The sequence below is a fragment of the Cyprinus carpio genome, chromosome B8 (assembly GCF_018340385.1).
Source record: "Cyprinus carpio isolate SPL01 chromosome B8, ASM1834038v1, whole genome shotgun sequence".
NCBI lineage: Eukaryota > Metazoa > Chordata > Actinopteri > Cypriniformes > Cyprinidae > Cyprinus > Cyprinus carpio.
The window spans coordinates 23,688,675-23,715,867 of NC_056604.1; the positions used below are offsets into that span (position 1 = coordinate 23,688,675).

Genomic DNA, 27,193 nt, shown 5'->3' on the forward strand with positions numbered 1-27,193 from the left:
AATGTCAACGTACCCCCTAGCTATAACGACCATTGAGGGAAGTGAGAATGGAGGAGGCAGACTAGTGGCTTCTGACCGAAAAGGGGCCGTCCATCTGATCCTCTATCGGTGCGCCGAATGAAACAATGTCCCGCCTTCAGATGGCACAGCAGACTCAACGGGGAGCTGCACAGAGATCGAGGCTGTCCACAGAGGATAGGAAACAACCGCAACCAAGAGGACATGGACGGAATGGCGTCTTTAAAAAGAGCCGACCACGATCTGAAACTGCTCTTTTAGATGAAGCACCCTGGGGAATCGCTATATTAACAGGGATGCTGATTGAGCTGTAATGCCACCCAGAACAAGAAGCACCCAGGGGAATCGCTGAATTAACAGGTACGCTAATTGAGTCGTAATGCCACCCAGAACAGCCTCTTCTTCCAGCAGCAGAATTCACCTGGTGAATCTCAAACTTTGTTCATTCACTCGGCTCCGGAGCAAAAATCTGATAAGTGCATGCACCTGTCACCTATTTATACCCGTTTGCACGGGGAGTGGCTGAGCATACAAATTCCACTAGCTAAATTTCATTGGCGTTTTCTCTTAATCAGAGAGGGTTCGGGCTCCCAAGTAAGACCCCATAATGTCGAGTCACGCCATAACTCGTAGTGACCGAACAGATAGGGAACTAGAATTTAAAGGCATTCTCAATTCATTTCAATTTATTGCACACAATCTTAGTGTTTGTGTGTGTGTTTATGTTTGTGTGAGGCCAAACAGACCTGAAAGAAGGGCACATCCCCGTGTGTAGACGATGATGCCTGCCAGGGTCCAGGTACACTGGCACTTAGTGAATAACGATATAGAGGAACAGCAGAGCCCAGCTCCAGTTTAAACACATAGACAGTAAGGAGACCACCTGCAGAAATTCATAGAAACAGTGGTTTACTACATCAAGGCAGCAGACATCAGATACCATTCAAAAGACTGGGGTCTTTATTATTTATGTATGCATTTATTTATTCATGAAAGATAGAAATTATTACTTTCATACGATCAAAAGTGACAGTACAGACATTTCTAACATTACAAATTTATATTTCAAACAAACTTCCTCTTCACTAAAGAATCCTAATATACATACTGTGCATTTATCTACATTAATCTAAAAAGACATGACATATTATTTAGCGAGCCTGTAACCACATAAATCAACGATTAAAAACCAGCATTTTGGCAATTCCAGGTAATTTACCTTACCAAATATTATGTTTTAAACATTAATAGCTGTTATAGTGCCACCTATATAATACCACTATCAAATCTCCATAAAATTTGGATTACTCCTTTAGTATCACATGCTGCATGTGCTCACCTAATTTCATGAAGTTCTGAGTTTTCATTCAAGAATTATATGCTTTTGGGTACATTAGACCACACCCATTTTCTAAATGACTTGTTATAGCTAACCAAAGTCAAAGGTTCAACGTTTCTTTAATAATTATTGACCTAGACGGTCCAGAGAATTGCACTGCAGTGGTTTTCTTGAAGTTAAGCAAAAAATCCTAGAACTAGTTTACAAAAGTCTTTTTTTTTTCTTAATAATCTTGAATACATAACAAATAATTTGATTGACAGGAGTGGTTTTTGAGGCAAAGTTGTTCAGAATGAGGACATCTATCATATGATATGAATAACGTTTGCATGTGTGAAAAGCTGCGCAAAATATAATTATTTACGCACTTGAAAATTGCAATATTGCCCCCCAGTGGCTGATTTCTTTCAGATTTCTCACAGACCTTTAGGGGCATGAGTCAAACAGGCCCACTGCGTTTTATTCCAATTGGCATGCATTAACCCCACCTAATAGGTGCTCAAACTTCATTGGCCAATGGCAGCCATGTTTTTCGAGATACATAAACGTGCTCAAAGACGTTGGACACAGACAGTGCATGTGAATTTTCAAGTCAATCGGACTAACAGAGGCAGAGTTATAACCGTTTTGTTTTGTCCTATTATAGCGCCACACTGTGGCCAGACTCAGATATTCCTCATGTGACATCAGACTGAGTTCTTAATATGCGTATCGAGTTTGGTGTAAACATCTCATTCCATTGAAAAATTATAGCTGTTTTAGAAAAAGTGTCCACGCATCTTTCAAAAGTTTTGGTGTCCTTTTGCAATGGTGAATTTGTAGGTCCAGACCCTTGTCATTTCTAGGCTGGACTACTGCAATGCTCTTCTGGCTGCACTTCCATCAATCACAATCAAACCTCTACAAATGATTCAGAATGCAGTGGCACGACTGGTCTTCAACAAGCCCAAAAGAGCCCATGTTACACCTCTATTTATCACCTTGCATTGGCTGCCGGTTGCGGCTCACATCAAGTTCGAGACATTGATGCTTGCATATAGAACAGCCACAGGCTTAGCAAATGCCTACTTCCTCTCACTATTTGGAATCTAAATTCCCTACAGAAGTCTGAGATTCACTAGTGAGCGATGCATCGTGGTACCATCACACAGAGGCTCAAAATCACTTTCCAGAACATTCTTGTTCATCATTCCTGGCTGGTGGAATGATCTTCCCAACCCTATCTGGAATGCTGAATCCCTGACAATTTTCAAGCGACAGCTGAAAACTCATTTCTTTCAATGCTACTTGTACTTATTTGAACAAATGCCTGAAACTTGGTTTTACGAGAACTTCCTGCATCTGTTTGCCTCTTTAAGAAGAATTTTTTTTATGTGTTCTATGTATTATGTAATGTAAATTAATTTTATTTTTATTATTATTATTATTATATATATTTTTTTTGGTTTGGTTCCGATTGGGCGAAAACCCTAGGACTAGTTTTTAAAAAAGTAGGTTTTTAAAAAAAAATCTGAAATATCTTTGAAAAAACAATTAAAGGTACTTTTAAAGGTAGCATGAGATGTCTAAAGTAATGTTTACTACTTTTAAAAGCAAAAGTTTGTGAAAACTTATTCAGCTGAGAAACTTTGACCCTTTAATCTAAGGTAATATAAGGTATTATGATGAACATGAGTCATCATTATTTTTGAATATATTATATTTATGCTAAAACATATTTTTCTCAACCTCTAGAAGTGCACTCCATTTATGACCGCAAAGCTAACAGACATGAAATAAAAGCAACAAAACATTAATTTGGATTTAAAGGGGATTTAAAGAAACAAATATTGCAAGCTTGTCAGTGTATGTATAGCAATAATGGGGTGCATTTGTTCGCATTTTATTTTGTGATTTCACAGGAGCAGAGTTCAGGAGAGAGGTGTGTGTGAGAGCTGTGTGTGCATAAAATAGCAATGATCTATATGAATATGTTGCCCATAAGAGGGTCCTATCACATATATATATATATATATATATATATATATATATATATATATATATATATATATATATATATATATATATATATATATATGTATATATGTATATATATATATATATATATATATATATATATATATATGTATATGTATATATGTATATATATATATATATATGTATATATATATGTATATATATATATATGTATATATGTATATATATATATATATGTATATGTATGTATATATATATATATGTATATGTGAAGGTTTCTATATGTATTTTTTTTACACACATTATATATATATATATATATATATATTTACAGCTGGTAAGGGGAGGATTCAGAGTGAAATATTCTCAGTTAGCTACTGCAGGCAGGAGAGACTGCATAATAACATAAAAAAAAAATTAAAAAAAACATCAAAAAGCCACTGCAGTTTAGAGAACACCTGAATGTATGTTTTCACAGCACATTAAGTTCATTAGGTTAATTAACTGTAGGAATTTAGCCAGAAATGTATTTAAATGTACTTTGGAGGAAGTCGTGACCTATTGGTTAGAGAGTTTGACTCCTAACCCTAAGGTTGTGGGTTCAAGTCTCGGGCCGGCAATACCACGACTGAGGTGCCATTGAGCAAGGCACCGAACCCCCAACTGCTGTGGTGCCTCCCAACCTTAGGGTTAGGAGGCACCACAGCATAAATGGCTGCCCACTGCTCCGGGTGTGTGTGTTCACTGCTGTGTGTGTGCACTTTGGATGGGTTAAATGCAGAGCAAGAATTCTGAGTATGGGTCACCATACTTGGTTGTAGGTCACGTCACTTACTTTGTAATTGTGAAGCAGACAGTTTCTAAATACACTGTCAAACTAAACTCAGATTAAAACTGGATTTTCATGGTTTCTAGCAGGACATGTAGCTGTTATACGATTACTGTAGATAAACTGTAGTTTAGGAGCCAAATAATGACACTTTCGTCTTCTGTAGGGCTGCTTTATGAATCAAATTTGTTTTAAAACTGATGGATACTGCGGTGTTATTGAACTGAACTGAATCAACATTGAACTCAAGTTAAATAATGACACTATTGCCTTCTGTGGAGATGCTTATAGCTAATCCTGTTTCATAATTTGATAGATTTTACAACTGTGGATGGAGAAGATATATATATTTCATTTTATTTCAGTGCTATTTTACAGTGCTATCACTACTATAACTATTACTATTACCATTACAATTGTTTTGGTCTGCTTTTTGTATCACGTCTGTCGAACATTCTGTGAAAGAATCTTAACTTCTAGCATCCAAACACAATATAAAAACTGATATTGCTGATAGTGCTACTGTAGGTAGTAAATGATTACTTGTAATCTGGATTACATCATTAATTCTAAAGATTAAGTACTTCTTTACATTACATTTTAAAATACTCATAATAGGATTACAATTACGTTTTATATATTACATGATTACATATTATTTACAGAATGGCAGTAAATTATTCATGTTTTGTTTTTAAATTCTACCGCTTTTTTTACATTTAGAAAGTCTTCCTGCTTTTCAACAAATCACAAACCCCATGTTGTTCCATTTTGCGAAACCCTGGCATAATGTAATGTTTAATACACTTCATGATGTTTATAAAGAATGGAATATATTCAAAAGTATAGTCAAAAGTAATCTAAAAGTAATCAAAATGTTGTCAAAATGCATTTCCTAATTTGGACCCAATGTATTACATTACAAACTATGACTTCTATTATGTAATTTGTAATCAGTAACAGACTACAATTTGTAAGAAATCTACCCAGCACTGTATATAGCAATAATATACATTGCCGGTCAAAAGTTTGGAATAATTAACATTATTTTGCGGTTTGATATGGTATTCTGTTCAATTTCTTGCATTTGATCAAAAATACAGTAAAAACTGTCATATTATTGTTTAACATATTTTACACGTTTTCTATTTGAATATATATATATATATATATATATATATAAATATATATATATATATATATATATATATATATATACTATATATATATATATATATACATATATATATATATATATAAAGGGATAGAAATGGACCTGAAGAAGAGAACCTGTGTGGTCGACCATCTTGACTAGAGCTAGTTAGAGCACCAGTTATGCTGGTGGAGGCCTGGGTAAGCTGATTAACCGCGCTCTTAAACTAGTTTACCAGCCTGACAACCTTCTGCTGCTATGACCTGGTTTTTCCAGCAGGGACTGCATCAAAGACTGATTAAGCTTTGATAAAACAGGTGTCAGTGTTTTTCCATCCTTTCCTCCGAGCAAAGCAGAGAAACAAACCTGCGAGCATCTGTGTGCTGTTGTTGGATGCTGGTTTGGTCTGGTTTGAGGGAACTGTGGGATGATTCCCTGAGGTAGAGCTTGTGAAGTCAGCAGTGCTGTGCAGATTATGAGGTCGCTCCATAAAAACACCTGTGAGACACAGAGAGGTGGGACACATCAGTCTCTAACACTTTAGGCAACACTTTATTTTAAGAATTTCAAGGTATTTTAAGGTTGTTTTAACATACATAATACAAGGATTTTGTCTGTTTAGTAGGATTATATGGCTTATTCAGCATGACCACATTTTAGATCCTTTAACCCACCCTATACCTAAACTTAACAAATACCTTATTAATTATTAATAATCAGAAATTAGGAGTTTATAGAAGCAAAGGTTATAGTTAATAGTTAAGTGTGACCTCACTTTATTTATTGTTTTGTTTTAAATTTTAGACATTTAAATAAATTTAGGAATTTTTAGGCATGCACTACATAGAATATTTATTAATATTAGTATTAGTATTAAAATTTTTACGACAAGTATTTGGGTGTGCTGTTCTATGTAAATGCCATGGTATACAACTATGTTAATTATTTAGTACCATGGTATTTATCATAGCACAGCTTTTCTATTAAATATAATTTATTCTTGTAATCGAAAGTGAATTTTCAGCATCATTACTCCAGTCTTCTGAAATCTAAAAGTAATCAAACTTTTAGATTACTTCATGGTCCTTTAGAAAGTACAATACAAACATTTAATATTATTGAAATTAAAAGCTCTAATATGTAAAATTTTGAGGAATACTTTGAGGAATACTATTTTTTTTATGAAAATGGTGATACGTTATTTTTTAGGATTCTTTGATGAAAAGAGTGTTCAAAAGAAACACATCTGTCTGAAATATTTTTGTAAGAGGTTCAAAGTCTTTTCCGGAAATGTTGATAAATTGAATGCATCCTTGTAATAAAAGTATTAATTTCTTTAAAAAAAAAACAAATTACTCACCTCAATCTTTTCAATGGTATCGTACAACCAAATAATTTAGTATAGTATAGTATAGTATAGTATAGTTTATATTTTTTGGCCTTTTTGCCACTTTATTTGTGATATTTATTTGTCAGAATATAGAGAGATGTGACAGAAAATTATGAGGGGATCAAGGGATAGGTTTCATAATTTTTTCTAATTTTGAATACCAGATTTTAAATCTGTTTTCAAACACTTATACAGTATGTTTTCATATATTATGATTGAAATATATAACCACTGCTCTGTTAATTTTATAATTTTATTTTATAATGCTTGTTATTGGCACACTCTCTGGGATACTTGATTCCGATTCAGTTGTGGCATTTCATGGTCAAACAAAACAATCTAACTGATAATGAATTATGTACCGATGTAGCCGATCAAAAATAAATGAATCCCTTCAGGGTGACACTAAACATTATCCCTTATGTAATAGCTTATTGATGAAAGTTGCCTGACACCGAAATATTGGCACTACTCAAAAGCAAATGTTTCGGCTCATTGCCCGCAGCCTTCATCTACTGTATCTTTCCCTAAGCAGAAAATCTGTAAGCTAATTAAATAAAGCAGTGCAAATGAGTCAAGCAATCGTTTTCAATGAGCCACTAGAGTATACACTCCAGCAGCGATGTTTAGAAGACCCACCTGAGCACATATGGCAGGCGATGCCCTGGGCGCTGAGGTTGCTGCGCAGGTCCAGCAGTCTCTGCAGGTTGGTGTCTCTGTGGAAGAGCACAGGCGCGTGACTGGCCGGCCTCAGGAGACAACAGCACCACACCGAGCCCAGCAGAACCAGAACATACACACCTGAAACACCAGACAGGGTTGTAGTGTGGAACAAGTGGACGGGGGAAGGAAGTTCTACCCAGCACTGGCTATATTATTACCAAAATCTGAAATCAATCAAAATTATTATTATTTTTTTTTTTTTTCGATTTCTTGCAAGCTGCAAAGGTGGGACTAACTATGGGACTGTCTATGTACAAACCCAATTCCAAAAAAGACACTGTACAAATTGTGAATAAAAACAGAATGCAATGATGTGGAAGTTTCCAATTTCAATATTTTATTCAGAATATAACATAGATGACATATCAAATGTTTAAACTGAGAAAATGTATAATTTTAAGGGAAAAATCAATCTAAAAAAGTTGGGACAAGGCCATGTTTACCACTGTGTGGCATCCCCTCTTTTTTTTATAACAGTCTCTAAACGTCTGAGGACTGAGGAGACAAGTTGCTCAAGTTTAGGAATAGGAATGTTGTCCCATTCTTGTCTAATACAGGCTTCTAGTTGCTCAACTGTCATAGGTCTTCTTTGTCACATCTTCCTCTTTATGATGCACCAAATGTTTTCCATGGGTGAAAGATCTGGACTGCAGGCTGGCCATTTCAGTACCCGGATCCTTCTTCCACGCAGCCATGATGTTGTAATTGATGCAGTATGTGGTCTGGCATTGTCATGTTGGAAAATGCAAGGTCTTCCCTGAAAGAGATGACGTTTGGATGGGAGCATATGTTGTTCTAGAACTTGGATATACCTTGCAGCATTGATGGTGCCTTTCCAGATTTGTTAGCTGCCCATGCCACACGCACTCATGCAACCCCATACCATCAGAGATGCAGGCTTCTGAACTGAGAGCTGATAACAACTTGGGTTGTCCTTGTCCTCTTTAGTCCGGATGACACGGCGTCCCAGTTTTCCAAAAAGAACTTCAAATTTTGATTCGTCTGACCACAGGACAGTTTTCCACTTTGCCACAGTCCATTTTAAATGAGCCTTGGCCCAGAGAAAACGCCTGTGCTTCTGGATCATGTTTAGATATGGCTTCTTTTTTGACCTATAAAAACATTTAGCTGGCAACGGCGAATGGCACGGTGGATTGTGTTCACCGATAATGTTTTCTGGAAGTATTCCTGAGCCCATGTTGTGATTTCCATTACAGCAGCATTCCTGTATGTGATGCAGTGCCGTCTAAGGGCCCGAAGATCACACACATCCAGTATGGTTTTCCGGCCTTGACCCATACGCACAGAGATTGTTCCAGATTCTCTGAATCTTTGGATGATAGTATGCACTGTAGATGATGATAACTTCAAACTCTTTGCAATTTTTCTCTGAGAAACTCCTTTCTGATATTGCACTATTTTTCGCCGCAGCATTGGGGGAATTGGTGATCCTCTGCCCATCTTGACTTCTGAGAGACACTGCCACTCTCAGAGGCTCTTTTTATACCCAATCATGTTGCCAATTGACCAAATAAGTTGCAAATTGGTCCTCCAGCTGTTCCTTATATGTACATTTAACTTTTCCGGCCTCTTATTGCTACCCGTCCCAACTTTTTTGGAATGTGTAGCTCTCATGAAATCCAAAATGAGCCAATATTTGGCATGACATTTCAAAATGTCTCACTTTCAACATTTGATATGTTATCTATATTCTATTGTGAATAAAATATAAGTTTATGAGATTTGTAAATTATTCCATTCCTTTTTTATTTACAATTTGTACAGTGTCCCAACTTTTTTGGAATCGGGTTTGTATTTATAATGCGATGCCATTAAAGTCCCTGTTGGTATAATGGTCAGGTGTCCCAATACTTTTATCCATATAGTGCAAGTTCAGATCAATGAGGCCTACGATTGATCACCTCCAAAACGTAATACAAAACCCTTGCTGACTGAAAGAAAACATGCTCAGAAAAGGGCTGAATCCAGGATTTGGTGATGACATAAGATATTGTGAGATTTACAAGCAATTTTTAAAAGACCAACCATCTTTGCACAGCACAAGGGTTAAATGCATCCTGCTACATTATGCATGACTGTAATTGTTACTGTCTCTAAGTCTATAATTATAGCACCGTTGTATCAACAATGCTCAGGCTGCTCACCTAATAAGAGGAAAGAGCAGTGGTGGCCTGGGAGAAACCTGGCTCTAATTTAGCTTATTGACATGCATGCAGCTGCATAAATATGCATTTACACAATAGGCGTTTGTGGAAATTTCTTGCTACGCTCCAACATGCTAATACAAGCTTAATTGCATTGTTGCATACACATAAGGGATGTGGTTCATAGCTCCTTTGTTTAAACTGTGAATAGACTGACCTTGAGACTAAGAACAAAATACAGAGAGTCTGAAACAAAACAGCAAGGAAATTTTCATCTTACTCATGCACAAATTGTGTGTACATTAGCAGAAAAATCTGAATCTGACTTGCATAAGTTCACTATTGTCCTCTTTGTTTTCAGATAATCATTTATCAGACCTTATAGTATACTATACTATACTATACTATACTATACTATACTATACTATACTATACAGAGTATACATGTTGCAGCAATGAGAGTCATGATAGTATATTAAGTATATTTTTAAAATAATCATAGTCTGGTTCACATTGCAGTTAATTTTGTTCCTTTTAGGAACTGTCAGACACCCTTGTGAAAAAAGAAGTGCACTTAATTCTGTTAAATGTGCACTTACACTGTACTTAAAACACTAAAAGTATATATACAAATTTATAGATAATATAGTAGTAATATTAATGATACAATGTTAACAACAGATACTTCAATATCAATAAAATAAAAGGCCACTTACATGTAAATGCACTTAAAGAGAAACACTTTCATGAGTGTTTCTTAACACACTTAAGTACACTTTTAAAAGTCCCCTTTGTAATAATGTAAAATTAAAAGTTTTATCTTGAAGTATGTTTTAAATAATTTAAATAATTCATTATTAATTTTTTTGATGTGCTTTAGTGCATTTGTTTTGATGTGTTGACTAACATGTAAAGTACTTGATTATAATTTTAACTGTCATGAGTCATTTAGTATTACATACAGTTAATATATTTTAAATGTATAAAACTGCAACTTCATCATTACAGATGTGTGATTACAAATACAAGATTCAGTAGAAATTATAAAAGCTGCCTTATATAAGTATATTAGTGTTGGTTATAAATGCTTGTCAGGTACATTCAGCAGCACTTTAACCATATTTAAAATACAATAGAAGTAATAGAATTACATATAAAGATATAATTAAGTCCTACTTAAGTGTATAAAAAAGCACTCTAAACGTCAATTAATTGCATTTAATATCAATTTAAACTATAATACATTTTCATTTAATTGCAATTAACATACAGTTAAGTGACATTCAGTTCACACTCAAGTATATTCTTAAATGTTTTATATCTACAATAGGCCTATACCAAAGTGTACTTTCTTTTCACAAGGGCAAACTAACAAAAGCTAAGTAAATCTGAAATTGGACATGCTATACTTTAGCTACTGTAGGCACACAAAGTGCTCAAGGACAGGCAGTTTACATGCTACTAAATGACTGAAATTCAGCTCTTACATGATATTTAACATGAAACCCACAAACACTGGCAAATCACATTAATTACCTTAACTTCGTACCATAATTTGACATAACTTTCTTTTAAATCTGTGCACAACTCCAGAAAGTAACTTAGGGTGTATTCACACCAGGAAAGTCCGCTAGTTCAGTTGCTTTAGTCCGGACCAAATACAATGTTGAATTTTTTTGGTTTGGTGCTGTTCGCTTTTTTACACGGCCCTCTTTGCAAGCGAACTAGAAACTATAAACAATACCACATGTGTGCTTAAGGTCATCCGTTTATTGGTTTATCCATTCAACTGTACCAGAGTTCATTTGGAAGTGGACCGAGACCACCTCTTCAGCTGGGTCTCGGTGCGGTTATTTGGTCCGCTCCCGAGTGTGACTGCTGTATTCACACCTGCCCAAAAGATCCGCACCAAGAGGGAAACGAACTTGAGTTCAATTCAATCAAACTAAACAAGACAGGTGTGAATACACCCTTAGAAGCCAGTGAATCAGAGTGAAAGGTTTCAGCCAGCTCTTGGTAGTTTTGTGCGTGACTTACATCAGACAGTAAGCCAATGCTCTGTGGGCGGCCTGTGAGAGCACTGTCTGCGGCTGAGAGCAAATGAATAAAGATGCTTAACTAATGTGAGAATTATGAAAGCATCGTCTTCTCATCTTCTGAGATAAACCTCTAAACATTCCTAACAACTACAATTGTTCTGCCCTCAGTGGACACAGCCAAAGGAGACTCACCTATAATGGTTTTCCGTTTCTCCACCACAGGCTCTGCCACCCAGTGTCTCAGGAGCTTCTGAAGGCGAGCGCTGACCACCCCTACACTGCCCTCAGTGGACACAGCCAAAGGAGCTTCAGCTGAGAGCGACAGCAGCACAGCATCAGATTCAGACTCATACACACCTGTGCAAAAATCAACAATACAAGGAGTGACTCGGCAGCTGAATGTGATGATCTGAGATAATGCACCATGGTTTTTATTTTCAGATCAATATGAAATCAAAACAGACCCTGTTTACTTGCTAAGTTCATATTCATGATCTTCATCTGTGCACAGTACTCCAAATGTTCTAATATTCCAAACTGTCTCTGTAAACTTTTATCAAAATAGCATTTGTGGTGATGGCATCATCATTACCTGGTTCCATTTCTACTGTTATTAGAGCGACGTCATCTTCATCTGAGAGCGGACTGGGGCTGGTGGACAATTTAGTTAGAGTGGTCCACCTGTAAGGGTTAACAGTCTCAGGGTTAAAGGAAAAAATATACACACAAAAGTAAGTAATTGTATGTAAATGTCAATGTAATTGCTTGGAAAAAAGTGACCAGCAACCAATTCATTCAAAAGATGCAACTCAAAATAAAGATTCATGAATCAATATCACTATTTCTCTCATGGGTCATATCTGGAATGCTTTTATGATACATTTAAGGTCCTTTGGCATCATTTTTTGAATTTTGAAAGGTATTCAGTGAAACTGCAAGGAGAAGAGTGACCAGCACAATGAAAGGGAAAAAAAGTCTTAAAGGTTTAATAATGACAGAATTTGTTGTTTTGGGTGAACTATAACCTTAACCAGATCATTTTCCTCAAAAATGAAAATTCTGCCATCATTTACTCACTTTCATGTTGTTCCAAACAAGTACTATATGACTTTTTGTCTTCTGTTGAACACAAAAGAAGATATTTTGAAGACTGTGCTTGTCACTCTTTTCTATGCACTTACAATGAATGGAGAATAAAGTTTCAAAAACAATCAAAAGAAGCATAAAAATGGTCCATCTGACTTGTGCAATAGCTTTAGTTGAGAAACAGATGATTTTTTTCAGTTAACATTTTATATCAAGGACCAGTTCTCATTACTAACTAGTTGCTTATCAGCATGCATATTACTAGCATATTGGCTGTTTATTAGTACTTATAAAGCACATATTAATGCCTTATTCTGCATGACACAGCTACCTTACTAACTATTAATAAGGAGAAAACTAGAGGTTTGTTCAGGGAAAACTCTTGAGTTTCCCATGAGAATAGGTTGAGATATTCTGAAAAATTTTGGTAAGCAAACAGTTTTGGTGGCTATTGTCTTCCAATGTATGGACCAAAAAAAAAACACTCAGTTCAAAAGAAAGAACATGCACATATCTCAAAAGACATTTTGAAAGAAATAACATAATCTACCATTTGGGACAGGTGTTGGCATGGGCAGCTCCACACTGGCTCCAGATGCAAAGGGCAGCAGGCATGAGAATGGACACCCAAAGCCAGCAGCAGCTCACAATGAGAGACATGAACAGACCGAAGTCATGAACCGCAGGGATCTAATGACTCATGCAAAACAGATAAAGGTCACGCGTCAGGTGTTGTCAGAATTTTTTCACTCCTTTGCATGTTTTAAAATAAATTAACCGGTGGGATTCTCATTACGCCAGAATACACTACAAAAAAAACATGAGTCAGTGACAGAAACATAAAAGCCCCATGGGTACAAAAGCTACCGTGAATAAAATAAGACCCTCTTTAAAGATAAAGCAATGTTCGACTGTCTACTCCACATGATCTTGCGGCTTATTTCATCATTTGTACTCATGGTGTTTATTTTTTGATTGATGTTAGATCCTGAGCTTCAAAGTAGGAGGTCACATACAAATCCTCAAGTTCACTCAGAACTTTAGCTCGTTTTATCATACCACTTAAAACTTTGATGACAGAATGTTATGTACAGGTCACAGGTTGTGACTGAAAGCAGAATTTAAATTTTTTTGTGATTTTTTCATTGTGTAAAATTGACAGTCCTAGAAAAAATTGTCAGGGATTTGATGTCACGGCCATGAGCACATTGTCATATGCATGTGTAATACTTAGCAAGCAACCCTGATGAGCAACAATGTGAATTACATTAGTATGTTGAGGTTAGCAAATCGTAACAGAGGTAATATATATAACATTTACTGGACTGAGTAGCTTAGGTTTACTTAATACATACAGTTAAAGTCAAAAGTTTACACACACCTTGCAGAGTCTACAAAATTTTACCAAAATAAGAGGGATCATACAAAATGCATGTTATTGTTAATTTAGTACTGAATTGAATAATATATTTCACAATAGAAAATAATAGTTGAATTTATAAAAATGACCCCACAAAAAATTACACACACACTATACTCAAAATCTGATATGAAAAATATCTGAATGATCCACAGCTGTTTTAATTTTTTTATTTTTATTTATTTATTTATTTTTTGTTTAGTGATAGTTGTTCATGAGTCCCTTGTTTGTCCTGAACTGACTGCTGTTCTTCAGAAAAATCCTTTGGGTCCCACAAATTCTTTTTCTTTTTTCTTTTTTTTTCAGCATTTTTGTGTATTTGAACCCTTTCCAACAATGACTGTATAATTTTGAGATCCATCTTTTCACACTGAGGAGAACTGAGGGACTCATATGCAACTATTACTGAAGGTTCAAATGCTCACTGATACTCCAGAAGGAAACACCATGCATTAAGAGCCGAGGGGTGAAAACTTTTGAACAGAATGGAGAATGGAATAATACATTGAACAGGGTAAATTGTACTTATTTTGTCTTCTGGGAAACATGTAAGTATTAGCTTTTGAGGCGCTGCAAAAAAAAAAAAAAAAAAAAAAAAAAAAAAAAAAAAATCTTTAAATAAAATAAGAAAAATCTACACATCATCCTGTTCAGAAGATTACACCCATTTGCTCATAATGCATTGTGTTGCTTACTTGTGCATCTTGTGTTTTTCAGATATAACTATAATTTGATTACCACCTATTTAATATGTAATTGTAATGAAATACAGTTACTCATATTTTGTATTTTAAATACATAACTAAGTTACATATATTCCATAACTCCTAACCCTGCCGGTGTGGTAGGTACTAATATGAAGCATATAGGTATTAATTATGTAGGTACAAATATGTATCTTTAAGGTACTAAAATGCACCCTGTAGGGGTAAATAAGGTACTGTACAAAGGCTTAACTTTTGAAAGTGTACCATCCCACTAACAGCTTTTTCTTTTTACCTTTCTTTCCGAAAGTGTGTTATAATCACATTGATTTACATTACAAACTATCATAATTTCATCTAATGTTTTTTTTTTCTTTCTATTATTGCTTTATAAATATCAGAAACTGCATATTTTTGCACAGTTTGATCCTTTGAATAAAACTAAAGGTGTATTCCCTCCTCTCAGGTCTGAGCTCCATATCTAATGTATAAAATATGATGTTACACTTAATATTTAACTAGATAAATTTGGTATTACTGTATAACTATTTTAGGATTTATTATACTATTATACTATTATACTATACTATTTTGGTATTACTGTACAACTATTTAAGGATTTATTTTAAATATCTTGTCTAAAGGTTCCATAAACTTCCATTTTAAATTTTGATTATTATATCATATGTGAGGCTTTACAGGCTTAAATGTACAGCAGCCAAAACAGCCTGTGCAAAATAGTTCAGAAAAACTCAAATACAACTGATTTTGGTGCAAGAACCCTTGACTAACATTGCAAGTGAACTTAACAAAATCCTCCCTAAGAGTAGGTTTTAGCTTGAGTACTTTACTTAGAACACACCCTTCAAAATGGTCAAAATGTTAGCACATCTCTGTTTGGAGAATTGATGTTTATTCTGCTCGGCTGACTGCACCTGTGAGAAGGTGTTTGCAGCATATGCTGCTGCTGTTGTGAAGGACGTGAGGAATGTGGCTCGGCCTGCTGTCTTTATTGTGTAAATCATACGCTGCATTGAGCAAGTCAGATGGGCTGATTGTCTGAACGTACTGATAAACACAAAGACGTCATCCACACCTGGAAGGAAAGAAAGAGGAAGATTCAATTTAAGATGGTAGGACCAATCTATACAGGTGCATCTCAATAAATTAGAATGTCGTGGAAAAGTTCATTTCAGTAATTCAACTCAAACTGTGAAACTCGTGTATTAAATAAATTCAATGCACACAGACTGAAGTAGTTTAAGTCTATGGTTCTTTTAATTGTAATGATTTTGGCTCACATTTAACAAAAGCCCACCAATTCACTATCTCAACAAATTAGAATATGGTGACATGCCAATCAGCTAATCAACTCAAAACACCTGCAAAGGTTTCCTGAGCCTTCAAAATGGTATCTCAGTTTGGTTCACTAGGCTACACAATCATGGAGAAGACTGCTGATCTGACAGTTGTCCAGAAGACAATCATTGACATCCTTCACAAGGAGGGTAAGCCACAAACATTCATTGCCAAAGAAGCTGGCTGTTCACTGAGTGCTGTATCCAAGCATGTTAACAGAAAGTTGAGTGAAAGGAAAAAGTGTGGAAGAAAAAGATGCACAACCAACCGAGAGAACCGCAGCTTTATGAGGATTGTCAAGCAAAATCGATTCAAGAATATGAGTGAACTTCACAAGGAATGGACTGAGGCTGGGGTCAAGGCATCAAGAGCCACCACACACAGACGTGTCAAGGAATTTGGCTACAGTTGTCGTATTCCTCTTGTTAAGCCACTCCTGAGGCATCTTACCTGGGCTAAGGACAAGAAGAACTGGACTGTTGCCCAGTGGTCCAAAGTCCTCTTTTCAGATGAGAGCAAGTTTTGTATTTCATTTGGAAACCAAGGTCCTAGAGTCTGGAGGAAGGGTGGAGAAGCTCATAGCCCAAGTTGCTTGAAGTCCAGTGTTAAGTTTCCACAGTCTGTGATGATTTGGGGTGCAATGTTATCTGCTGGTGTTGGTCCATTGTGTTTTTTTGAAAACCAAAGTCACTGCACCCGTTTACCAAGAAATTTTGGAGCACTTCATGCTTCCTTCTGCTGACCAGCTTTTTGAAGATGCTGATTTCATTTTCCAGCAGGATTTGGCACCCACCCACACTGCAAAAAGCACCAAAAGTTGGTTAAATGACCATGGTATCGGTGTGCTTGACTGGCCAGCAAACTCACCTGACCTGAACCCCAGAGAGAATCTATGGGATATTGTCAAGAGGAAAATGAGAAACAAGAGACCAAAAAAATGCAGATGAGCTGAAGGCAACTGTCATAGAAACCTGGGCTTCCATACCACCTCAGCAGTGCCACAAACTGATCACCTCCATGCCACGCCGAATTGAGGCAGTAATTAAAGCAAAAGGAGCCCCTACCAAGTATTGAGTACATGTACAGTAAATGAACATACTTTCCAGAAGGCCAACAAATTACTAAAAATTATTTTTTTTTATTGGTCTTATGAAGTATTCTAATTTGTTGAGTGAATTGGTGGGTTTTTGTTAAATGTAAGCCAAAATCATCACAATTAAAAGAACCAAAGACTTAAACTACTTCAGTCTGTGTGCACTGAATTTATTTAATACACAAGTTTCACAATTTGAGTTGAATTACTGAAATAAATGAACTTTTCCACAACATCCTAATTTATTGAGATGCAGCTGTATGTTCATTTACAATGCTCATAGGTTGATGTTTTAGTATTCTCACCAATGCCTATGATGACGAAAGCTGCCACTCCATTGAGAATGCCGAGATATTGCACTCCAAACACCACATGATACAAGAATAGTGCCATGAGACAGCTCAGACCAATACTGGCCAAGCCAAAGAACGTCAGAAACACTGCAGAGAAATGAAATGGAGACTGAAGCATAATGTCAAATCAAAAAATTACTGTGCTTCCAGTGCTGGAAAAACTATTTTGAGAGTATATCTTGCCAGCTTGCTACTCGGTTCAACCACAGTAAATGTCATCTTTAGTTAGCTATTCCCTCCAAGATACTAAAAAATCATTATTTAAAACGGTTGCTTCTTTTATATATATTGCTGCAGTTTGATAATTGCACATCCAATCAGAACATTATTAATCAGGCACTGAACTTATATAGATAAGTATAATTTACTTCTTGTACTTCTAAATTTTCTCTAAAATAATTAATATAACTAGCAAGCATCTATATTATATGCGCTCAAAAGTTTGGGGTCAGTAAGATTTTATAATTTCACCAAGGTTGCATCTATTTGATCAAAAATACAGTAAAAACAGCAATAATTGTGAAATATTATAACAATTTAAAATAACACTTTTCTATTTAAATATATATTTTTAAAATATAATTTATTCCTTTGATGAAATGCTGAATTTTCAGCATTATTACTCCAGTCTTCAGTGTCACATGATCCTTCAAAAAAATCATTCGAATTCAACAGCATTTATTTAAAACATAAAGCTTTTGTGGCTATCTAAAAGTCTTAGCTGTCACTTTTAATTATTTTAATGTGTCCTTGCTAAATAAAAGTTAATCTTTCTGACACCACACATTTCAATGGTAGTGTTACACAGTCAAACACAGTAATAAACAGCGCAATTTAGCTAAATATTTTGCTGTAGATGTTTCAGTGAACATTTCTGTTTTGAATTAGTTCTTTCAATAAACCATCCAAATTGAGCGAATCACTAAAATGAATGGCTGCACACAATAAACTGCTAGCAATGGTAGCACTAAAACATTAGCCTGTTTACTATGAGAACTACATTATTTTGATGGCCGAGCTACAGAAATGCTATAGTATTCAAAAATGTAAGTTTGCGTCAGTACATCAAGCTAATTGCTCCAACACTGAGTTCACCAAGGCCTTACTGTCAAGTTTGAAATACGTCACCATTACAAACCGCAGTTTTCAATTAAGCATTATCCAAGATATTTTTCACTCTCATGCTTTACAGCACAAGAAGATGTTTTATGTGCTTTCACGCTTTTATCCCTGAATTAACCAAAAGTGCTGTGGTGAACAGAGAGTGCTAAAGGTTTCGCAACAAACATTCACAAGCTGAGTGGAACGACAGCATTTGAGAGCTCTCTATTGTTTCTCTAACAAGGCAGCACATTGCAGATGCAGCTGACATAAATGAATTCTGAAGGTTCAGGGAAGGTTATATGATATGCAGATAAAGCACAGAGGTCAAGTTACATAATGTGAAAAAGCGTCATTGAGTTTTTTGTAAAAATGTCAAATGGAAAAGTGGTGCTCCATTTTCCATTATCCAGACGGTTGTTGATACAGCAGCTGTGAGAAAATAAGCCTCATTTTAGCAATGTTCTGACAAAAATAGTATAATGACCTGAATATACCAAGAAAACCAGCTGTGGAGCTGAGAGATGGCCAAATCAATAGGATTTATTTGATGAATTGCACAACAACCAGTTCGTATACCTTCAAGTCTGTATCGTCTTGTGCTTTTAATAGATTCGTAGCTGAAATACATGTTTACTGCTGTGCCTAATTAAGTCATACGGCACAAAGTTGTAAACTCCTGCTGTTGCATGTGTGGGCTGTCTGTGCAGGTTCAAGACATCAGTCAGATTTCATTTCAGAAAGATCTGTTGACACATATGTTGACTCAAAGCATACTGAGGCCTTTCTGTAGATGAGAAAATGCAATCCAGTTGCAATTTCAATGAAAAACAAATCATAAAAACATTGAATCATATCTGCTACAATATTTCAGCAAGGCTGAAACCATGTATTGATCAGTCAGTATCCATCAAATAAGCATTTTTAAATTGTATAGGTAGCACTTTACAATAAAAAAAACAACACAAATTGTTAACAATATTAATACATTTGGTGTCAATGATATCTAAGCATTTTTACAGCATGTATTAATTTATAAATATATTATTGTTTATTGATGATTACTTTTTTCATAATGCATTAGCCACTCTTAATTTAGACGACTTGAAATTAACCGAGAACAATAAAAATTAGTATGTAGTAGTCTTGTGCATTGTTAGTTGGAGATTCCTAAAATAAAATAAATAAAATAGACAGTATGCACTCATCAATTAAATTCTACATTCAAGAAATCAATCAAACAAGAAGTTTCATAGCAAGTATTCAGTATTCAAACCAACAGCACAACTGGCAGCATGGACTATTTTAAATAGTTTTGATATAAATAAGACACAAAATGACGTTATCTGTGTTTGCTCTTCTAACAAATATATAAAATATAAAATCAAGCTTCAAAGGTTGTGGTATACTAAGGACTATACACTTACCACTCATACAGCTACTGGTGTATTTGCTACATTTGCACTATACTTATTTTGCGTATTTGGTATATATAATTGTTGACATTTGCACTGTCTACTGAACACCTGTTTGAATTACAATCTCGCCAAAAGTAACAGGTCATCCAGGTACTTTCGCCTACTGTTTTATGAATTCGGTGAGTTCAGACACACTCTGTTCACATACTGTTGTTCACATCCCATAGTATGAAAGTATATATATTCAAATGAAGCCAGCCACTTGTTGCCACTAATTGATGCATACAACTTTTAAGTGAATATGTGAGACTTCTGATGCATCAGCCACTAGATAAATAACTAGAAGAATAATGGTAATAATAACAAGTTTCCTGTTGTTAACACTAGTTAACTACATAAGTTCATCTGACCAAAAAAAAAAGGACAAATCTAAACCATTTATTAATCTTAATGTTATTTTTAACACCTACTAATACATTATTAAAATCAAACATTCATTAAAAGTATGTGTTAATAATATTATTTAATGGACCTAAGCTGACATTAACTGACAATGAAAAGTTTTAAAACTTTAACTAATGCTGACAAAGATGAATAAATACTGTAATAAATTAACTGCTCACTGCTAATTAATTTTAATGAACACATTAACTAATGTTACCTAATGGGACCTTATTGTAATGTGTTACCATAATAACAAAGTACAATAAAACTATTTGTGCTATTTGCTCATGATTGTATTAAATTATAATGAATTTAAAAGTGAAAAATTAAAAGTGATTATGATAATCATTTAAAATAACATGATACCAGTCTGCAACATCAACCTGCATAAATGACTGTTTTTATGCACTGAAAGAAAACAATCAATAGAAAAACGAATAGAAAATCAGCAGTACTTTTTCATTAAGTCAGACATGTTTCCTTTAACCCTAAAATGCAATTAAATGCAATTTGTAATTCAAAATATGATTAAAACGTGAAAAATCCATATAAAATCATTCGTATTAAAACAGCACATAAGCCTTGTATTATGGAATGTACTGCTAAAATAACTGCAAGCAGCTTAAAAGCCCGGCACATTCAAGTTAAAAATGGCTGTACCAGCTCTTGCATTAAAAATAAGGTTGAAAGACTCGCTGAAAAATCCCCACCACCACTACACAGACTGACAGCAAACATGCAATAAATATCAGTGCTCAGCCAATCTAAACAATGAATTCTATGCACCAAGTTTCTCTGTTGCTTGCTAAACGTAACCTGCGTACAGTTAATTAACTAATTACTTGAAACAACTGTGTATTGAATTGTAAACATAATTATATATTGAACACTGGCATCTCTACTTTGTGGTGACTGTACAACAACAGCCTTAATTGTGCTAAAATCACTGTGGTGTCTGCAGGTTTATTTGATTAGAATGCTTGGGGAGTGTCTTACCAGAAAATGAGGTGAGAACGTACACAAGGACAGTAATGCATCCCCCACTGAACAAAGCCAGCAACATGTCACTGTGGAAGGTCTTCCGTACCTCATCGTCAAATAACTCCGTACCCCCGTACAACACCTTCACTTTACTGAGAGAGAGAATCAAACACAAGGGATGAGAGAGAAGGATAGTCAAGATGGGTTATGGTGGACATCAGATGATATGTTACAATAGAAGGACCAGATGAGGGGGATGAGAGACAAAAAGGAGATGGGCACACATTAGTAGATGGAAAAAGATTATCTTAATTACATCGGGGGGCTCTTAAAGAAGTTATTACAGTATCAGAGATTCAATGAATGCCTATTCTGCGTCTGGCCACTGGCTTATTTCTAGGCCTCCTACCATTGTCATCCTGCAGTAATGACTGTCATTTGAATAGCATCTGCTTACATTCACTGTCTTGACAGCAGTAAGTATATTAGGGGTGTTTTGCAGATGTAATAAAGCTTTGAGACATTGTCTCTGATTCATGGAAGGTTTTCGTTTCAAAGTCTGATCATCCTTCTGGGGTTTCATTTGCAAAAACGACTACAGCTAAAATCGAAGCCTCTGACTTTTGTCACTACTGACACTATAAGCAATACTTTGTGACTGAATAGTATCCCATTGTGTGTTTAATCATTTATATATAACTCGTTCGTTTTGTGTTATTAAAGCGAACAGTATCTCCAGCTGCTTCACAGAAGAGCAAGAGGACTGGGCCACGATTTATCACCATTATGCCATTGAGATTGTCCTCGTAAGTTCATGGAGCGTTATGGATGTCAAATTTATGAAAGCAAATTCTGCCCTTATGACAATTTTCACACACACTTTAATTTTCATTTAATACAGTAGATCACTTTTAGAATAAAAATGCCATGAATGGAGTTGAGCACTGAAAGGAGTGCATTCATTTTACAAAACTGATTGCTTTTGGAAGACATTCTGCATGGCAGGGAAGTTCCATGTTTTTAATTTATGCATGTGTTCTGAATTGCATGAATATATTTTACAAAGAGCAACATTATACAGACAAATTGGTGACCAGTCACACTGAACTGTAGCCCTGATTGCAATTAAAACACCATTCTCTGCAAGATAACATTAATCTTCTTCACTTTGTGAAGTATATTTAGTATATTTATTGTGTTTCCAGAAAAAGAAAAAATCCTTAATACAATAAATTAAACTGCAAAAGTTATATCTGATTTATAGTATATACAAATACTGTAGGAATTTCCCAGTGGGGTGGGAAAGGAATATTAAAAATATTTAGTCTGAAAACACTTTCTGATGTTTTGTAATTATATCTTTAAGGATTTTTTAAAATGTTTATTAAAAAAAAAGTATTTTTAGCATCTCACTTATCAACTTGGCAATATGCATATGGACATTGCAGATATATACAAGGTAGGGAATAAAGCTTCCACCAACTGGGATCTAAGTCAGTTTTGCATGTTTCTATTCAATATGGACTTCTATTCTTCAGTGAATTTCGAAAGATAGCATCATTTATTAAAAGCAATGGTCCCACTTCATATTTGGCAGTCTTAACTACTTTTTACTTACTTTTAAACTAATCATTTGGATCAATGTACTTATTGTGTACATACATGTTTTTACATTTATTACTTATATTTAAAAAAATACCTGAATGTAATTACATCTGTAATTAATTTCTGTAATTACATTTATAATTACACTGTTACACCTTAACCTACCCTTAAACCTACAAACTACCACCAAATCTGTCCCTAACCTTACCCGTATCCCACCTCAATAGCATAAAAAGTATTTTGCAATACAGTATGAACACAATAAGTACAATGTAGTTATTATTGATGTAAGTACATAGTAATTAAGGCCGCTAAATATAAACTGGGAACCAAATGATAAATGTTTGGTTCATGATAAGCTCTAGGATCCAAGCACCATGTATAATGCCCCACAGGCAACCATGAATCTCATGCTGAATTCTCTGGTTTGTATGTTTGTTAAATCGATTCTGCTTTTACTAACCATTCATGGTGTTAGACCAGACAAATAAACAATAAGCCTTCTTGTTTAATTAATCCCAACACCAGCTGTGATCTCAACACCCACCTGGTGGATTGTTGTGACAGTATGTCCGCATACTGCACCACAAAGTCTCTGAAGAGACGTCTCTGTTCCAGAGGTCTGTCTTGAAGAGAATAGAAGGAGGGGAGAGGAGCTCCAAAATGGATCTCACTGCGAAGAAGAGAGGACTGAAGCTTGTCCGGTGTTAGTGTCTCATCAACGTACCAGTAAAATTGCGGATGAGTGATGGCCAAACTCAGGGCACCTAAGAATAGAGGATGTTACAATCAAAAACAATTTCAGTTTTCATTGGCTCAAAATTGTGAAGGGGGCGTTGAACATTAAAAAAGCCACTATTTGTGGTTACTCTTTACAATATATGTAGATGGGTGTCCAGTCCTGCTCCAAAAGGAACGCTTTCCTGAAGACTTTGACCCTTCCCAGGAAGTTTTATTGGCATGCGATCTGACCAATCATAACGCTGAATCTGCCAATTTTGTCTGACAAACAAACCAGCTTGGAGAGTAGATCAACGTCAGTGGACTTGAACTTGAAAAATAGTGTGTATTGAGGTCTTTCTGTGGTTGAAATAAGATACCTTCTGATTTTCATTCATGTTTGTGTCATGCTATAACTAGTAAAGAAGAAGAGATGATTGGTTCGCATGCTGCTTGAACTGAGACATTACAGTGATCTGTCACCGCACATTAAAGCCAACACAATATTTTACAATAAACAATATTTATTGTTTTAATTTCTTTTTTTAAAAAAAAGACAAAATTGCAATCTGAGACTTTGTTTCATACCTAAAGTAACCTGCTCTGTCTTGTCTCTCGGCGTGTTGTCAGTGTCCTCTTTGCTCTGCAATGCTTTTTGCACTGCGTGAGAATATGTTTTTTGGTGTGAGAGCGCCATGGCTTGTCAGACATAGCAACAGTAATGAAGGCTGGCAGGTCTTTGCGAAAGGTCAATTGGACACACCTGAACCAATTAATCAAGGCCTTCAGGATCACTGGAAACTTAAAGGTAAGTGCGTTGGAGCTCTATAGGATATTGGCCCTCCAGGAGTAAGATTGGACACCCCTGTTATATGTTAACCAAGGCTAACCCTACTGGCAAACCAGGCCACTCAAGTTTAACCTGGTCCCGCTGGTGTGTTTCTGCTCCAATGTGGTCTTATAGTTCAGCAAAGTCTCCACCAACTGGGAGTCCAATCGATCCAACTATTAAACCAACTTGGACTAGCCAGAATCCATGAAGAACCAGCTGTAGCTAATCTGCTGTAATTAAGGTTTGTTTTATTCAATATGCTGTACAGCATTCAAAAGAATTCAAGTAAAAAATAAATGAGGATTACTGAATTGTTAATGGAGAGTGGGATAGTTTGGCCCCCAATGACTCACCATGTATATCGGCTAGATCAGGTCCCATTCCATCATAGTAGATCTTCCCCCCACGCTCACTGGGAAAGAGGTAGGACAGGAGGGAGCTTGGAGGGGAACAGAAGGAAGGTCCCAAAGGCAAGTCTCGCAACATCTCCAGTGGTTTCCAACAGAACTGCTGAAACTGAGGGTGCTGCATTAGAAGCCTCTCTACGTGGTGTATGGTGTGAAGGCGTTCAGGGGTGAAGATGTTGTTGTCCTTGTCGCCCTGGGCCACGAACACTAGCTCTATCCTCCACAGAGCCTGGGTCTGGAGGTAGGAGTAACCCGCAAATCTTCGCTTCCTCATTAAGGGTGAGTCTGGTTTCCCGTGATCTCCAGCATCACTTGAATTGAGGTTTACTGCTATGTTAGGTTTTATAGATTCTATCTTTTCCTCTTTTGTCTTGTTGTTTTTCTCATTTCCGAACTGTCTGTTGTCATTGTGTGCCCCCGTCTCAGTCTGTCCCAAGATCCCTGCAGGTTCTGTGACATTCACCACTGTAGAGACGTCCTTCCCTTTTCTGTTTACCATAAGCAAAAAAAGGTCCCTCAGAGCATTGGCTTCAAGGTCAAATCCCTCGGCGTCACGCCTGTGCCTGTCCCAAGACCCCAACTGACTTTTCACAGCAATGGTGAGAGCGTCAAAACGTTCTGCTGAGGCATGACTCCTGACCTCGAATGCACTGTAAGAAAGGTCAATGTCTAGCGGTTCACAGCGAAGGAACATATAAGCCGAGAGGGCGAAGGGTACCAGAAATCCCATGGCCAGAACCAGTCCACTCGCCCAGGGTTGCGTGTACACCCAGCCGAAAGCCCACCATAACCCTTTACAGACCTGCTTATTTCCAGCTGGTTGTTCTGTTCCTCCTTCTCCTTCTCCCTCCTCCTCTTCCTCCTCCTCTTGCTCTTCAAACTCGCTTAGGTTCCAGGTACCTTGGAGCAACAAAGGTTCATCTTCCGAATCCATGGCAGCCACTACAACAAAGACACAAAACACTTACATTAACGCCTTTTGGCCTTCTGGGTGCTCGGGTTTGCATCTGGACAGGTGAATACAATGATAAAGTGCACTTGATTTACGGAGCATCCTTAAGAGAATGGCAGCTTATTTTCAGCTGGCCGCTACTAAGACAAGGACACAGCCGTTAAGTCTGTCATTCTGTAATGTAATCGTGGAAGGTTTTGGCCTCTGGGTAGTGAGTGGTGAAAAGAAATGAAGGAAACAGTGAACCGAGTCTCACAGGCCAACGATCAAGCTGGCAGATGGTTTGGCCTCTGCTATGAGATGCTGAACCCAGAGGAAGTACGTGCGTGAGTGTGATAATGTATTCTTCTCACCAAACTGTGAAGAGATTTCATGGTAGGGGACCATTGTGAATACTATATGGCCATATCTGCAGGAAATATTTTGGGAGCATTACTGTTTTTCTGCATTGTGAAAATATTTTAATCATAATTTAGCACATTTAATCCATCCTCCCACAATTATCAGTATCCTACTGTGAAAAAAAAAAAAATCTCATTTGCATTCATCTAAAAAAATCCATCCAATATGAATCAAAAAATATTTATTGGTAAAAGTAAGGTAGTTTTCAAGATCTAGCAGCATTTGAGTACAGATGCCTTGCTTATATTTATAATGTATAAATATATAAATATATTTGCTTATATAGCTAATGTAGTGGACTCAAATGCTCAAAAATATATAACTTTTCCCACCATACAGGCAAAGATATTTTTGGTATTTCTGCTGGTATTATGACAAAACTTGTTCTCAAAAGTGATTTATTAATATGAAATTAATTATTGACAATTCATTTTATGATTTCAGATGTTCAGGTGTATATAATTGCAGTTTCCTGATTGTATCTGTTTTTGTTGTTGTTTTTCTTTTAAGTCATCCTGCGGCTCCCTTGGATGTTTTCTAAGGCCCTTGGATGTAGTGGGCCCTAGCCCCCGGTTGAGAACCACTAATTTAATGCTATCACATTTTGTGGTGACTCTGCATTTATAAACAACAACACAACACAAACTATTTTATATGTTTTCTTAAAACTTCAATTGACAAAA

The 27,193-nt window shown here is 36.0% G+C and overlaps 1 protein-coding gene across 1 annotated transcript in view; it reads right to left on the reverse strand.

Annotated features, from left to right (window-relative positions):
* Positions 1-27,193, reverse strand: part of LOC109108499 (protein dispatched homolog 3-like) — a 57,258-nt gene that overhangs the window by 12,934 nt on the left and 17,131 nt on the right. The window contains 11 exon segments of the mRNA XM_042730187.1: positions 765-901; positions 5,683-5,814; positions 7,346-7,507; positions 11,826-11,990; positions 12,226-12,314; positions 13,270-13,409; positions 15,779-15,939; positions 17,601-17,735; positions 21,608-21,744; positions 23,745-23,964; positions 25,103-26,098. Coding sequence (XP_042586121.1) covers positions 765-901; positions 5,683-5,814; positions 7,346-7,507; positions 11,826-11,990; positions 12,226-12,314; positions 13,270-13,409; positions 15,779-15,939; positions 17,601-17,735; positions 21,608-21,744; positions 23,745-23,964; positions 25,103-26,090 — 2,466 coding nt within the window. The 5' untranslated portion in view covers positions 26,091-26,098.